The sequence below is a fragment of the Lonchura striata genome, chromosome 6 (assembly GCF_050655825.1).
Source record: "Lonchura striata isolate lonStrDom1 chromosome 6, ASM5065582v1, whole genome shotgun sequence".
Lineage (NCBI taxonomy): Eukaryota > Metazoa > Chordata > Aves > Passeriformes > Estrildidae > Lonchura > Lonchura striata.
This window is the reverse complement of record NC_140708.1, coordinates 35,783,372-35,799,146: the sequence shown is the minus strand read 5'-3', so window position 1 is coordinate 35,799,146 and position 15,775 is coordinate 35,783,372. Positions and strand designations below refer to the sequence as shown.

Sequence of the window (15,775 nt, the reverse complement as noted above, 5' to 3'; positions counted from 1 at the left end):
GGACAAAAGGAAATTCCCAATTCAAATCTTTAAAGTGAAAACAAATACTTAAAAGCAAATATCTGTGTAGGAGAGCAAAATCTCAAAGGAGAATAAGTTCTTCTATACCCTTTGTTATTATTTACCAAAACACACTTGTTCCTAGGTAAAAAGAGCTTCTCCACTTTTAATATCCAGACAAATTTAATATCTTAGCTGTAAGTAGGTGTAAGTAGATGAACATTTGAAGGAACAAACTCACTAAAGAGTACAAGTCAACCACATAAACACTTTATCTACAATATCTTTGTTTCTTCTTGTAAAACTGAGATCTGCAGGTGACAACTGTTACTATGGTTTTTTTTAAAAAACATCCTTGTTTTAAAATACTGAATCCTCCTTGAAATATTTGTAACTGAGGCCTTGATATTCCAAGAACACACATTGATTTCCCAGTTTCCACTATAACATTTAATAGTACTAGATTCAGCTATTTTCCTCATTAAACACAAGCATTTCCATGAGCTACAATAGAAACGGTTGGAGTCAGGGTAGATCCAGAATAAACTCATTAAATGGGATGGATCACACATGTCTTCACACAGACAAGCAAGAACTAAAAGCCCACCGTAGAAGAATTTAAAGCAATGTTTGCAGCAGCATGCAGGGCTGCAATTAATTAATTAATAGTGTGTAACCATTCTGGACCAAATTCCTGTTTTCTTCCTTTCTCTAGACAGTGACTTGAGCTGCACAGAACCTCGTGTGAAGCATGGCAGAATAAAATGAACTTCCTAGGGAGACTAACACAGCTGAGCATCAGGAAATCAGTGACAGTGGGTATGAGAGGTTGGTGTGCCTCAATCTCTGCTGAAACACCTGAACACATCTTGGATCCTCTGACACATTTGTGCTCATACAAAACAAGTTCTAGAACAGCCTGAGCTCAGTTTCACTCCAAATAGCACACAGGAGAATCTCAGTGCTGAGTGGGAAATCTGCACTAGCAGCAAAGGGGAATGCAGGCAGCCTTCCTCTCTCCCAAACTTTCCACCTTCTTTCCCAGTTTTGTCTAAACTCTGGAACTCTTCTACAGCTGCACTGTCTCACACTTTGTCTACTTATTGCTATCCTTGAATTTATCTTTGAAATTTGAATTTTAATTTGAAATTTGAATTTAGCCTTAAATTCATATTTTCACCAGCCAATGATATCAAGTAGCAAACAAAGCCAGACACAGGAGGAATTTAAAGAACCAAATCAATGAACCAAACCATAAGCCTAGTAATCTAGAAGATATGCTATGCCTTTCTAAAACTCTGGTTTCCTGCTGTGATAAAGTATTAGCAAGAAAATCTCACTTGCTATCCAGAGTCTTCATCTAGGAGTTTACAAGAGATAAAAAAGTGAGGAAACAAGGTTTTGTTTTAATTAGAGGAGTAAGGAAACAAAATTTTAGACCTGCCTGTAAAAGGATATAAGAAAACAGAACATCTTACACAGATGTTTTATTACTCTTGTGAGTTCCTCTGACAGAGGCAGCACTAAAAAATTCAAGCCTTCTACAGGACTCCTACTACCCCAGCAGCAGAGACAAAATGAGAAATGACTCTAAACTTTAAGTACTGACAAGCTTTGGAAAAGAAGAGCATGTATTTGGTATCAAATGCTTATTCCACTTTCAGAGTTTAAAGGCAGCAAATACAGATCCACCAGCTGGGCAGCACTGGCTCTCAGGTCAGTGTGATTATCAAGCTACCAATGGTAAAGGCTGACTGCTTAAAGAAAATTTTCCACAGGGAAGACAGGGTATCGGGGGAAAAAAGATAAATAAATAAATTAATATAATATATATATATTTAGCAATATATAAGGGGATTACCACATTTTTTTCATTGTCCATGAAAACCTTGATGCAATGAAGCCTTACAGGAGAAATGCTTTTAGGCTGTGAAAAAACACCAATTGTGGAATCACACTGACTTCCTTTTGGTGATAGCATCATTAAATTTGGGTTTCTTACACTATTTCTAGAGAATATTCTATAGGAAAATATGTGTGACAGCACAGAGGCAAGGCAGTTTTTTTAAACTAAATAAAGCATATTTGGTTCCAACCTGATTAGAACTTTGTTATTGGTTAACATTCAGTTTCCTGTGTGACAACTATAGCTCAGAGCCAACACCCAATCATGCTGAATAAATATCATTACAGTAAATACCAATATGAACCTCTTGCTCCTGATGAGTGCACTCTGGAAATAAGAAATGGATGAACCAAACAAAATAAAGGTTTAAATATAATTCCCCCACCCATCCCCAAAGATGGGCTTTCACGCTGAGTGCACTCCTTTTCACTATGTATATGAAGAAGTTGCCTCCAACTTTTGTCTAACACTAAAATTGATCAAGACTGTTTCCTTGCAGCTATTTGGGAAAACTGGCAGCAGAAATCTCTAGCCACTATCTTGAATCTTTGAAAATTATCACCACTCTATATTTAAAATCGTTACATAAGCAAAGATCCAGAGATCCAAGAATGTTAACTGCAAGCCTGCAGATATAAGTATTTAACTGTATCATATTTTACAGAATTTATGAGGTAGCCTAAAACGGTAGACAGTGATACATGCTCAGAAGGTATGCACATCCTTTTGAAGTCATAAAAATAACCATACAAAACAAAACTGAAAATGTTCTATTCAAAGTTTTACAGACAGCATACATGAGACCTGGCCACATTTGACTGCTGCATGCTGAAAGAGCTCATGACAAGCTTGATTATTTATTTTTTGAGGAAATGACTATCAGTAAGAGTTAGCCACCACAAGGCTCTATCAAAGGAAACTCTGAACTTTCCTTACAGACAAAACAGACAATGTTTTGAGATATAATGTGAAATACAACTTATCAATAATCACTCGTTTCCCCACAGAAATTTCACTTCCTATAAATGTCATACTAGTCCTCCTTTAAACCTCACAGAGCCAGGAATAAAGACTTATCAGTTTTAAACTGCACCACAGTGATGTTGAAACTGCCTTAACAGTATTGTGCTGATAATAAAAGAGCGTGTCAAAACAGTCCTTGTCCCTCAAAGCAGAAAGGCAGAAGCTGTGTCCAGAAAGAATCACTGGGAGCCGTGAGATGAGTCCCATGGAAGATCTTCCCTGACTTGAGGAATTCTCTGCTGTCCTCAATGTGTTTAAATTTGAGAGAACTGCCAGTGTTTGACAGGCCTTAACACTCTGATGTATGCACTTGCTTACCAAGTTTCCATCCTGAAGTACAAAATCGCTCATTCCTTCCCTTATCCTACTAAATAAATTCAAGTTACTGAAACAAATGTTGGGTTTTTTTGCTGATTCCTGTCAGAGATAAATGACCACTGCAATGCATTTACCATTCACAGTGATTGTATCAGCATTCAGTTGCAGCACAACAGAGGTTCTGTCACAATTTCAGAACAAAACCAGCTTTGATGTGATTGACTTCCAGCACCACCACCCTCAGAGCTCACCAGCAGTGATGCAGAGCCGTGCAGCACCAGATAAAGTCTCTTCAATTCTTTATGTTTACACAAACATAACCCTGATAAAAGTGATACAAAAGCAACTTGGAAGAACATCAAAACCCAAAACCGCTTTCTGGCTCTTTCTGCAGTCTGCCACCAGCTGAGTTGATCCAAGGTCAGGCACAAACTCTGATAGGAAAACAAACCACTGCTTTGGGATAAACCACTTGCTCAACACAGAATGGCTGGAGGCAAGGCTGGGGAGGCAGGCTGGCAGCTTCCCCTGGAGAAGGCAGGAAGAAAAGAAGATTTAATTTGTTATCACCTGAAGCCAGCCCATACTGCCTGGTTCAATCCATTGAGTAGCTGCAATTGTTTCTGTTCCAAGCCTGCTGTAGTTCAGAGGGCACACACACACCTCTCATCTCCCTGGCTGCTGGCATTTGGGAGTGAACTCCAGCTAGGAATGTTTCCTGACAGTGTACTCAATACAAAACACACACATCATCACTGGACTGCCTTTAGGTTACACTTAAGTGTATAAACATGGACATTCATGTGTCAATTCTCAAAAAGTCTTCCTGGAGTCTGACAGAACACTAATTCTCCATCATTTTCACCACTCAACACAAGCCACAGATATTTATATAGAAAAAAAATAAAAGCAGAATGACTCACTGTGTACAGCCAAAATAAATCATGAAGTTCTGCTAATGTAAATTTTAACATCAGAGGTGTTAATTTTCAAGAAGAAGCTTCAGTATTTTAAAATAGATTTCAGGGGGCTTTTTTTTCCCTTTAAATTGTGTCTGCTTCAGATCAAAAACAACTGCAAGACTTTATTATTAGCATTATTTGACCTTTATGACCTCCTGTGGCTTTCCAAAAGAAAGTCTGCTTCCAAGTTCCAGTTCATCTTTGAATAGTGCTCTGGAATTTTAGCCAGGATTAAGAGGTTATGAATTAACTGGGAAGACTTAAGAATAAAAAGTTGAACTTCTTTCTCTTGCAGGAAACAAAGTACTACTTATGCAAATAAAACTTAGGCTAATTGAGTTTTCCTTTCAACACTGATTTCTAAAACTGTATTTAAACTACTTGCAGAAAGATGAAGCATTAAGGCATTGAGTATTACAAGCTCTTAATTGTTGTGAAGTGTTAATTTAATTTACTTGCATGTTCTCCTCCAAACTATCCCTTCAAGTAATCACCTACTTTATTGGGACACTTCCTTCAATATCTCAGCATTAAAAGAGATGCACACAAACAGGTCAAGTACAATTTAGTGACAGATTTAAAGCAGTGGGGAAGGCAGCACACAATAATAGACATCTATAGTGCTGCTGCCAAAGCAGGATGCAAGTCCCAGAGAAAGCAACTAACAAAAATGAATCCCTACTACTCATCTTGATAAAGAAATACTTCTTTGTATTCTGGTGCAGCCAGAAAATCCCTTGAGTCACCAGGCATTGCTTGGGAAACTGGAAAACATACGGAAAAAGTTCAGTTGTCTGGAGAGTGTCCAGTGTTACATGGAATTGCACAAGGAACCCCTGTGCTGGAAGTGGAAACAAACTGCTGTCACCAGTGTTTGCTCCAAACAGAGTCTGACCCTGTGCATCAGTGGCCTGCAAACTTTTTTATCAAATGTCACACCAAGAAAAACAAAATTAGCACATATCCCAAATATGTATATTTATTTGTCCAGCAGAACACATAAAGCATTTATATTGCATGTATTATAAAACATACAAACAATAAGAGGTTTTTAATGGGTGAAATAAACATTATTTTAAAACAGTGTTTATTTTTATTAATGGTATTAAGTATTTTCTTCCTACACCCCCAGTGGACTGCCTTGAGCACCCACAAGCTGTGTGCACCCCACTTCAGAGACCACTGATGGCTAAATGTATGCCACAAGCTATGATGTTTGAAACAAGAATCAGCTCCTCACATCCCTTCCACAAACCTGTAAATACCACTCAGAAAACCACCCAGCAGGGACTCTTAAAATGCAAATAAGTGCCAAGCCACTGGAGCTCAGAGGGTTGGTTTTTTGCTTGGTTGATTTGGCTTTTTTTTCTTTTTCTTTTTAACTTTAGAGCTTCCTTTTATTTTTCACATTGCTGAACTCTGTTAGCAAACATATTTTCTCAGAAGTAAAACAGAAGAGAAAAAAACATATTTTATCCTTCCAAAAGCAACAACTCTGCACAAATTAATATTATTCCACACCAACACACATTTATCCCTATTTTTAGCCAGTATTTCAACAAAGCTCAAGTTGTTTGAGGATACCCTTAAAGCTAAGAAAGCACTAGGTTGTCTGCAATTTTTTAAATCCTATTTACTCTGCAAGAAGGAAACTATCAATCAGGCAGGAAAAAGATTTTATTCAAACCTACTTACAAAACTGACAGCTTAAACACTATGTTCACTCATTCTGAAGACTGTCTATTAAAAGTTTGCTCAGCTACAGCTATACTGAAAGAAGAGCACAAGAAAGCTATTAAAAAATTAAAATATAAACATTTACTGAGCAGAAGGATTTCACAATTATGGAAATTAGTTTGTTTTACTAATCACTGAGCTGACTTATGCTAATGCTCCTTAAGAGCCATGAGAGAATTGCAGTGTGAGCCAAGTTGAAGCAAGGCAAAGTTTTCCCTCACTGTCACCTGTTCTTCTGATGCCATAATTAACTTTCCTCCCTGATTGTCCAACTAATCAGTCTCAAAGCACAAGAAGAGTTATGTGTTGGAAACAACCATTTCTAACACTAAATATGGGGGTTATACTCAAAAATTTGGCATGTGTTGCAGGAACAGACAGGATTACCCCACCCCTCCAATATTCCTCCCTCTGTTTTTTTTTTTTAAGTGTTGGGGACAATTTGACTACTCAGCAGAAACATATTATTTAAATGTTACTGGAAGGCATGCAAATATAGGGAAACACTTAACAATCACCCATATGTGCAAAAGTTGCTGTTTTTCCTTAACTGAGAAACAGACAAGGGAAAAAAAGTGAAAGATAACAATTAATGGCAGACCAGCATATTTGCCATTTACATCTTGCAACTACCTCTTGGGCAAGGTCATTTACTTTGAAATTTGGCTCAGAATTCTGTTTTCCAGTTCAAAGAATGTTCAAGGGCCTTGTTTCAGAGATTCAGCAAACACTGCTCCAGGGTTTCTATTCAAGTAAGATTACTGCCTTAAAAGGAAAATCTCAGTGTTCAAGTGCTATTTCATTCATTTGGGTTCAACTTTTCAGGAAAAAAGTCCTCTCCCAGTTTTTATTGGGTAAGATGTTTGGAGCAAGAAAATATAACTGATGATTAAGTATTAATATTCCTGTTTACCAAAGCCCAGCTTTAATAAAAAACACTTTCTGCACTATTTCCAAATTCTTCCTCTAGATACCCAACCAATAATTTCTCCTCTTCTTGATACTCCACTCGCATTACTTTATTTTCTATCCCATTCCAACCTGCAACAGTTGTTTTGAAAGAACACAAGCAGCACATCAAACAAGTGGCTGCCTTGTCCTGCAGTTCAGTTTTAAACTTAAAATCACAAAAATTTTCACGTTTCCTTACACATACAGCTGAAGTATCACCCACACCATTAAACTGTGAAACAACCTAACAAGAAGAACAGTGTTCTCATGAAAAAACCACAATCCCTTGGTACAGATGCAGATCTTTCTTAATTGAAATCAGTGCTCTCTGTTCTAAATATTTTAGCTGCAGTTAGTCTGCAATTTCCTACTCAATATTTAGTTAATACTAACTCATGACATCAAAAATGAGTCACCTCTGCCAGCAAAATACAAGCCACAGAAATGCACTTAAATTAGATTAATTTTAATTCCAGGGGAAGGCAAAAAAAAAAAAAAAAAAAAAAAAAAACCACAAAAACAACATCAAGACCAAAATATCAAGATATGAAGCATTACGAGTTTTTCCTGTATTTAAAACCTCAGGTCATTTCAGCATGGACAGGAATTCCAAGAAAATCTACATATCTAAGTTAGGACAAGTTTGGCATTTTCAGAACTCTTCATAGAAGGAAAAGGAGGAAAAAAAAAAAAAAAAAAAAGAGAGGGGAACACCCTTGTCATATTCAACTCATCACCTGCTCAGACTCAACAGGAAAGTAAAGAAACACCTCACCTCAAGGTGTATTTAATTCTCACCAGGTTAGGCTTTAACACACTATCAACCCACTTAAGTCTCAGTTTTAGGTTTACTATGTTTTATAAAAAGAACCATGAATGGAATTACGAAGTACATTTTACTTATAAAAGGTAGAAAGTAATTTCTCTCTGAGAAATATATAGGAAGACCTCGCCTCAGAGTCAGCTAAAACAGTGACTAACGTATGTAATATTTAATCAGAGGAAGGATATAGAGCAGCCCACTCCCCTGGTCCCCTCTGTTCTCTTTCACAAGAAGGCAAAAGCAGCAACAGGGACCCAACTGCTGCAGATTTTTTCAGCCTACATCCTCGCTGGGCTGCAGCTAATGCAGATCAGGTCTGACATCTGGCTTGTCACATACGCCACAAGGACGTGGTGCTGACAACCCAGAGAGAGGAGGGAACAGAGGAACAGAATGAGCAAGCAAGGGTGAGAAACAGTGCAGCACCCACTGCAGCTAAAAAGGTGTCAAAAAACAGCTTGAGGTTCCTTCTGAAGTTACTTGAAATCCTGAAGCTCCAGCCTCCTGTGGAATTCATTTCCCAGAATAGATAGGCAGTTTCCAAGACATACTACTGAAGTTCAGGAAGGCAGTTTTGTATGAAATAATTCAGCAGCATGACTTCACACTCAGGCTGTCACCCCTCAGAGCCATGTCTAGGACTGCTCTGTAGACTTAAACTTAGCAATACACATTTTGGTGGCAGTGGCATCACTCCTTACACCATTCATTAGCTCAAAGCTTTCACTTGAGCACTTCCAGGCTTCCACAAAGAACTGCTCTTCCTCCTCCATTCTACAGCCATGAAGAGCAGCTCAGGAATTCTGACAAGTCAATTCTACATGACTCCTGCCACGCCTTTGGGGAGTAAGGCAAGCACACAGCTGGAATATTAGATGGCCTTATGATTTGTGATTCAGAGATGGTGTCACACTATCAGATTAAGACACCTAACCTGAAATGTGTCTCCTGCTACTCTGAAAATACTGTTGGGTAACACATCCCTCACTGAAAGTATTTAAAGTGCATTGCTTCAGTTGCTGACTCGCAACCGTTTTCAACAGATGAAAATGAATACTGCAACAATAAATTCCTAAAGCGTTTGTTTGAAACAAACAAATGCTCAACTGCCTCTAGTTTACAGTTCCAGAGGTAAAATACAGCTTAACCCATCTTACTCTTTCAGAGGCAATGGAGTCTTTGAGCATGACATCCCCAAAAGCTGTGTCAGACTAATTCCAATCTGTGTACCCCTCAAAATATTTTGTAAGTTTTTTTTTCTCCAAAGCAGTGGGAATCACCACAATGACAAGAAATAGTTTTAGTAGGAACTGTTCCCAATCTTATTTGACATTACTGCCTGCAATATTATCAAGGCCAGCACAATGATAATAGAAGCTTTACACCACAACAGTCTCACTCCTTCTACTGCTGTTAAAAAATGGTAAGGAGAATTCAGTGCCTTCAACACTTTCTATCCTTTACACACACACACATATATATGTATACATACGCAAATATAAACACAATTTATATAAACACCATCAATAAAAACATATTTCTAATCTGTGTAGAACTACTAGTCAGGAGCAGCCACACAAAGCATAAACAAAGTAATCCAAGAGTGAAATCCTGACCATGACCTGATGTAAGGCATTTAAGGCATGGTTGAACAGCACATGTTTTTTCTCTACACAGAAAAATGTACACTCTCAATAGCCAAATTATTAAAAAAAAAACAAAGTCTATGATGCCAAAGTGATTCATGGATTTCCTGCAGGTGACTCATTAGTGCTTTCACTTTAGAGAATAAAAAAAACAGAAACATCTTGTAAACACAGGCTGACATCCTTCAAACGAGGGCCAACCTCAGACTTTGCTTATAGCAAATATTTACCAAGATTATTTGCCATTTGTTTTAATTCAAGCTGTTATCTCCATGATTCAAAGAGGTCAGAAATACAGCTCTCAATATTGGCACATTTCTGAACATGCCTTTACAGTTGAGGGAGGAGAGTACTTTAAAGCTTAGCATCAGTTCTTTAGATTCAGACCTACCCTCTGAAGTAATGATTTGCAAAGTTTACCAGTATTATCTATTTCAACCCATGAACATGCAAAGATTAATTCAGAGCAGCCTCTATGAGACAGAATTTTTATAACCAAGGCCTCCAAAACCAAGCAGAGACACACAGCTAGATCACAGCCTTTTGACAGATTATTAAACATGTCAATGAACACAAGTTATGACTTTGTTGGTTTTTTTTAACACGGCAGTGACTCATCACACAGAAATCCATTTACTCATTTCCGGGTATGAAATTGGCCTCAATAATAAATAGTCAAATGTAATAAAATTACAAACTTGACGATATGCAGTTTTGCCTTAATACAAGAAAGAGCTATTGATCTAAGAAACACTTCCTGTGAGAGAACTGTTTCTTTCTTGGGCTTAATTTCAACCTGCTAAGGTATTTCATTTCACAGACCTGGAGTCCACTGTCAAGATGATGATCCACAGAGAGGGCTGGAAAAACAAAGCTGCAATCACATGGAAATGGGAAAGCATTGCTAACAATCGAGAGTTTCAAGCAGACCAGGGGACTTTAATATCACATTACCTTTCGTTAATCTGCAGGTCACACACAATAGGGATCACATGGAAACTGCCTGAAAATGCAGAGGCAGGCAAAGGACAAAATGTTGCTGGAACAGCAAGCAGACAAACTGCTGGGCACTGGCAAAGCCTCCAGGAGGTTAAGGTACACCAAAAAATAAACAAAAAAACACAGCAATGGCTGCATGAAAGCAAGGCACTGATGCTTTTAAAAGTTGAAGTTATCAAAGACTAATCTCCAGAACTATAGATCACTAGTTGGTGGTTTAATTCCTGTGGATCAAGGAAGACCTTTCAGCCCATGCAGATGGCTCTAGCCATCACAAACCTAAACCTGAGAGGTTTTCTACCCTGTGAAAGCACAAGTTTCACTGACTAGCAGCACTGTCTTCTAGCTTAACATCAATTATTTTGTAAGGTCATTTGCAAATCCAAGTATTGCTGGGAAGTTGATGGACAAGAATTAGTCACGCTAACTTGACACAGATTGCAATTTTATCTCAGAGATGCAAACAAATTGTGCTGAGAAGATACAGCCAAGGATGAAAACATAAGAAAGTGCAGTACGAAAAACAGTTCTTTGAAAAAAAAACACAGATAACAATGGTATTTGCTGTTTACATTTAAAGCTTGCCCAGCCTTTCACAGAAGCTCATAAAGTCTACTGTACTCAGATAGTCAACCTGGTCAAACACATGTTTAGCCACCTTTTTTTGGCATAACACAGATCCCAGTTTTAGAAAGCTGTAAGTAACATCTGTGCAGCCTACCGCACGTTTTGGTGAAACACCCAGCTAACTTAGAGCTCCTTTCTCATACAAGCAGGGTCAGCCTGGTCCTTTACATCAAAGCCACGTATAAGAATCACAGAGAACGATGAACACACATAGAACGGTTTGGCTTGAAATAGACTTTAGAGATCATCTCGTTCCAACCTCCTGCCATGGGCAGGGCGCACACATTACACAGAGCAAAGGCGGCATTTTATTTTAGAGACACCTTTACTCCTAGGCAGGACAGGACAATTACCATTCTTTCAAAATTCCCTTTTACACAACTCCAGCTCAATTTTTGTTCGCGCTGCCTTCCCTTCTGTCTCATATCGATACACAGAGTGGAGCTCTGCGCGACTGTCGCTTGCACAGCCTGCGAGCACTGAAAAATTCGGAAGCGCTGTAGAAGCCACAGAACGTCAAAGGCTCGGAATGGACCTTAGAGATGACCCGGTCCCGACCCAACGCAGCCGCCTGTTCCGTTTCCCCCGGACGTGGCGACCCCGGGGCACACCTGCCCAAAGACACAACGCCCCGGGAGCATCCCTTACGTAAGGCTGACACCGGCCCCCAGCGCAGCGATGCTCCCCGGGGTGACCGGGTGCCTCTGGCCGCCGGCACCGACCCGGGTCACAGCGGGCACGGAGCCTTTCCCCGCCGCTCGATTTGCGGGGAAACAGCCGCACGGCGAGGCACAGCGCCACCGGGACACCGGGGCGATGGGCAGCGCTACCGGACCGACCCCGGCCCCGCCCGGCTCCCAGCCCGCCCTTCCCCGCGCGGGCGGGCGGCGGGCGCGGCCGCCGGGGGTCTCACCGGCTCGCAGCTGCAGGCTGCCGTCCCTCCGGCTGCACCACAGCGCCCGCTCGCCGCTCTGCAGGATGTAGTGGTCCTTGGCTTGGAACAGCTCCATGCTGGCGCGCCGGGAGCCGCCGGCAGCGAGGGACGGAGGGCGGCCGGGGAGGAAGGGGCGCTCCCGCCGCCGCCGCGCGCGCGGCCCCGGGGGCGGAAGGGGGAATGGCCGGGCACGGCGGGCGCGCGCTCCCGAGCGGGCGGGCGCGCGCACGCGGGCGCTGCCACCCACCCCGGAGCGCGAGCGGGCGGAGCGGGCGCGAGCCCGGGTTCCGCTCCCGCCGCCGCACGTGACCGCGCGCGGCCCCGCCCCGCGCGCCTTTAAAGGGGCAGAGCAGGGGGCGGGGGCTCAGGGGCGGGGTCTGTGCTGGGGCGGCCCCTCGGAGGGGCGGGGCGGCGCCCCCGAGCCTGCCCGACGGGCTCCGGAGGTCTTGGGGCTGCTTCGCTCAGCCCCTTCAGCCCGGTTCCCCCAGATCTATTCCCGTCAGCCCGGTTCCCTCAGATCGGCTCTCCTCAGCCCGGTCCCCTCAGAAAGATTCCCGTCAGCCCCTTCCCCTCAGCCCGGTCCCCTCAGATCGATTTCCTTCAGCCCGGCTCCCTCAGATCGGCTCTCCTCAGCCCGGCTCCACTCAGATCGATTCGCCTCAGCCTCTTCCCCTCAGCCTCTTCCCCTCAGCCCTTTCCCCTCAGCCTCTTCCCCTCAGCCTCTTCCCCTCAGCCCTTTCCCCTCAGCCCGGCTCCCCTCAGATCGGCTCTCCTCAGCCCTTTTCCCTTAGCCTTTTTCACTCAGCCTTTTCCCCTCAGCCCTTTCCCCTCAGCCCTTTTCCCTCAGCCCGGCTCCCCTCAGATCGGCTCTCCTCAGCCCTTTCCCCTCAGCCCTTTTCCCTCAGCCTCAGCCCTATTCCCTCAGTCCTTTTCCCTCAGCCCGCTCCCCTCAGCCCGGCTCCCCTCAGCCCTTTTCCCTCAGCCCGGCTCCCCTCAGATCGGCTCTCCTCAGCCCTTTCCCCTCAGCCCTTTCCCCTCAGCCTTGTCCCCTCAGCCCTTTCCCCTCAGCCCTTTCCCCTCAGCCCGGCTCCCCTCAGCCCTTTCCCCTCAGCCCTTTCCCCTCAGCCCTTTTCCCTCAGTCCTTTTCCCTCAGCCTTGTCCCCTCAGCCCTTTTCCCTCAGCTTGGCTCCTCTCAGTTCAGCTCCCCTCAGCCCTCAGAAGGTGATACGCGGTATTAACTCGTGGTGAAAGGAGGCTCAGGCTCAGCACAGGGCTCATCTTTATTCTAAATATTGACCCAGAAGGCGAATTATTCAGAAGGGCAAATTATTCCCTCTGTCTCTTCTGCAGGCGACACTGGAAAATGTACCTGCAAACTTGTCACTGCTACAGACCGTTCCCAGCCTTACCGAGGGCTTCTCCACAAGCTTCCACAGCTTTTGTTTGGTTACAGAAGCTGAAGTCCCACTCCCTGTGAAATTGAGGAAGAGATGGACTCAGACAGAAAGCATCCTGTCCTGCAAGCCCGGGGAGTGACACCTGACATCCCAATGAAGGGCTGCTGGCTGCTTCAGTTCACAAAAGATTTACCAATTATTGTTAAACCACCTACAGTAGGAGAAAAACACTACTTTCAAACCACTCTTTGAAAAGATCAGTTTCTCTCATACTATTTTTCTCCATTTATATATTATTGATGCCACAAAACACTAAGTGACTAAAGGACATTAAGAAATGAGAAATCTCATTATTAAATGTGAATATTCAAGAGGCAGGGAAGAGCTTGCTTTTGGGAGGTACTGAGCAGCCAGTCTGAAAATGCATTTAAGTGCAGGCATGATTTTAGATGTATAATTTAAATAGGTTTAATTGAACATTAAAATCTTTTAAGATAAGCATGCACTTCAGAAATTTCCTGCTTTGGGACTAGGAACTGAGCTTCTCAGTGGGTCAAAACGTTATTTTTACTTCAAAGTCTTCTGCACTATCATTCACTAAATATTTCTCTCTTGCAATATCATCTCTATTCTGTTTGCGTTTCCCAAATAGTTCTGTGTTGTAGCACAATGCATAGGTCACCATTAAAATGCTTGCAGGGATTTCAGGGACAGACTTTTGTTTTGCCCTTTTTCACGCTTTGATCAGAGCTTTTTTATTTCCCTGTGGGTAATTTTCTGTTTGCATTCAGTGGTTTTCCATAGATTCACAGCTGGGTGCTGTTTTTATGAGCCTCACAGCTTTAGTTGGTATAGGGGAAAAAAACTGAAAGATTAATTTTGCATTTTTGCAATTCATTGTCACTAGCTGACAGTAAGGAAATGCGTAGGCTGACAATTAGTCATGCACTCTCTCAGTATTACCTGATTGCCAGCAGCTTGAATTCAAGTTTAAATGTTGGTTAAAGGAAAGGAATATGATCTAGTAACACTCTACACTTGGAAGTACAATTAGCTGGATATATTGGACAAATACATCACTCTTCCTGAGCTGAAGGGTACCAGATTTGGAAATGACAGCAGAGGGAGGAACTTTATTTCTAAATGTTGGTCATTTAAAAGTCGTGAAACAATTTGTTTGTTTGTTTGTTTGGCCTCAATGCTCCTGGCAGCCTCCAGAAAAACATTAGAAAAATCTTGGGTCATCTTTTTTGATGCCAAAGTAACTACAGAAGCATTTCTTGTTACCCTTCATGCTCCTTGCTAGTTTTTAATCCATCTGTGCTTTGTCCTTCCTATTTTCATCCCTGTGTGTCCAAGGCAACACCTCTATATTCCTCCCTGGCATTCCCTGCCCACTTCCATGTGCTTCTGTTTTCCTTTGGAGCATAGGGAGGTTCTCTTAGTGAGGTTTCTTTTCTCTTCTGAAATATGTTTTTGAGAAGGCTTTTGTGTGCTTTTTACAGAGGGTCTGCTATGTATTAAACAGAGACTGAAGAGTCTCCTTTGAGAAGGAACCTCAAAACAAGAGCAACACAAGAGGGTCTCCTGGCAGGCAATATAGCAGATAAAAATATGTGTTTGGGACTGGAACATTTTCTGAAGTGACAGTAAATGTACTACTGAAAAATAGTTGTGTGTTGTGTTCTGTAACAGAAAAATACAAAACCACTGGCATGAACATTAGGTTTTTGGCAAGAAAATGAAAACTCTCCAAACCCAGGGAAAGCAGTTCTGCATAAGAATTTTTGCCCGAATTTATTTTTAGCTTTCTTTTCACTGAAGAAGCTTTTTGTGGCAGCTGTAGTTATCTCTAAAGGAAGAGGAACGCTGGTATTTCCTCCTTCACCATGAAAATCTCTGACTTGCAATGGGAATATTTCTATTTCAGTGAGCACTAGGAAGAGAACAACCTTCTCCTTTCAAAGCAATGTGTATGTGGTTAATATCTGCAATATACTCTATGGCTTATGTACACTGCATTGATTTCCCTCTGTTGCACTGGCTCTTAAGAGCAAATCAATGGGACCATTTTCAAAAATAAATGAGAATATTTTGTTTGCCTACGATTCTTTTATTCTGGAATTGCAAATTGCACTTTGCCAACTACCAATTGGTGCACATAAAAACATTCCTTACTGTGCTGTTGGGCTGCCTTCCTCAGTTAAAATATGGTTTATACTATACCAAGGCCACATTTAATTCATAATTTCTCCAAAGTAAACAGCAGGCTGTTCTTCATGGCCATTGTAATCAAATTTACATCTCATTTAAAACAGATTCTACATGCTTTTCCTCAGTTTGAAGAAGTTAGTGGTTTTATTACCCTTTGGAAGAATTTATCTCCCTTTCTTTACTTTTAATTTGAGCAGGAATTTTTCTAAACAGCAAAATAGCTTACATTACAAAAAAT

The 15,775-nt window shown here is 41.7% G+C and overlaps 1 protein-coding gene across 1 annotated transcript in view; it reads right to left on the bottom strand.

Annotated features, from left to right (window-relative positions):
- Nucleotides 1-12,137, bottom strand: part of INPP5F (inositol polyphosphate-5-phosphatase F) — a 37,409-nt gene extending 25,272 nt beyond the window's left edge. Inside the window, exon 1 of the mRNA XM_021529278.4 lies at nucleotides 11,906-12,137. Within this exon, the coding sequence (XP_021384953.2) occupies nucleotides 11,906-12,002 (97 nt within the window). The 5' untranslated portion in view covers nucleotides 12,003-12,137. The remainder of the gene's footprint in view (nucleotides 1-11,905) is intronic.
- Nucleotides 12,138-15,775: the final 3,638 nt, after the last annotated feature.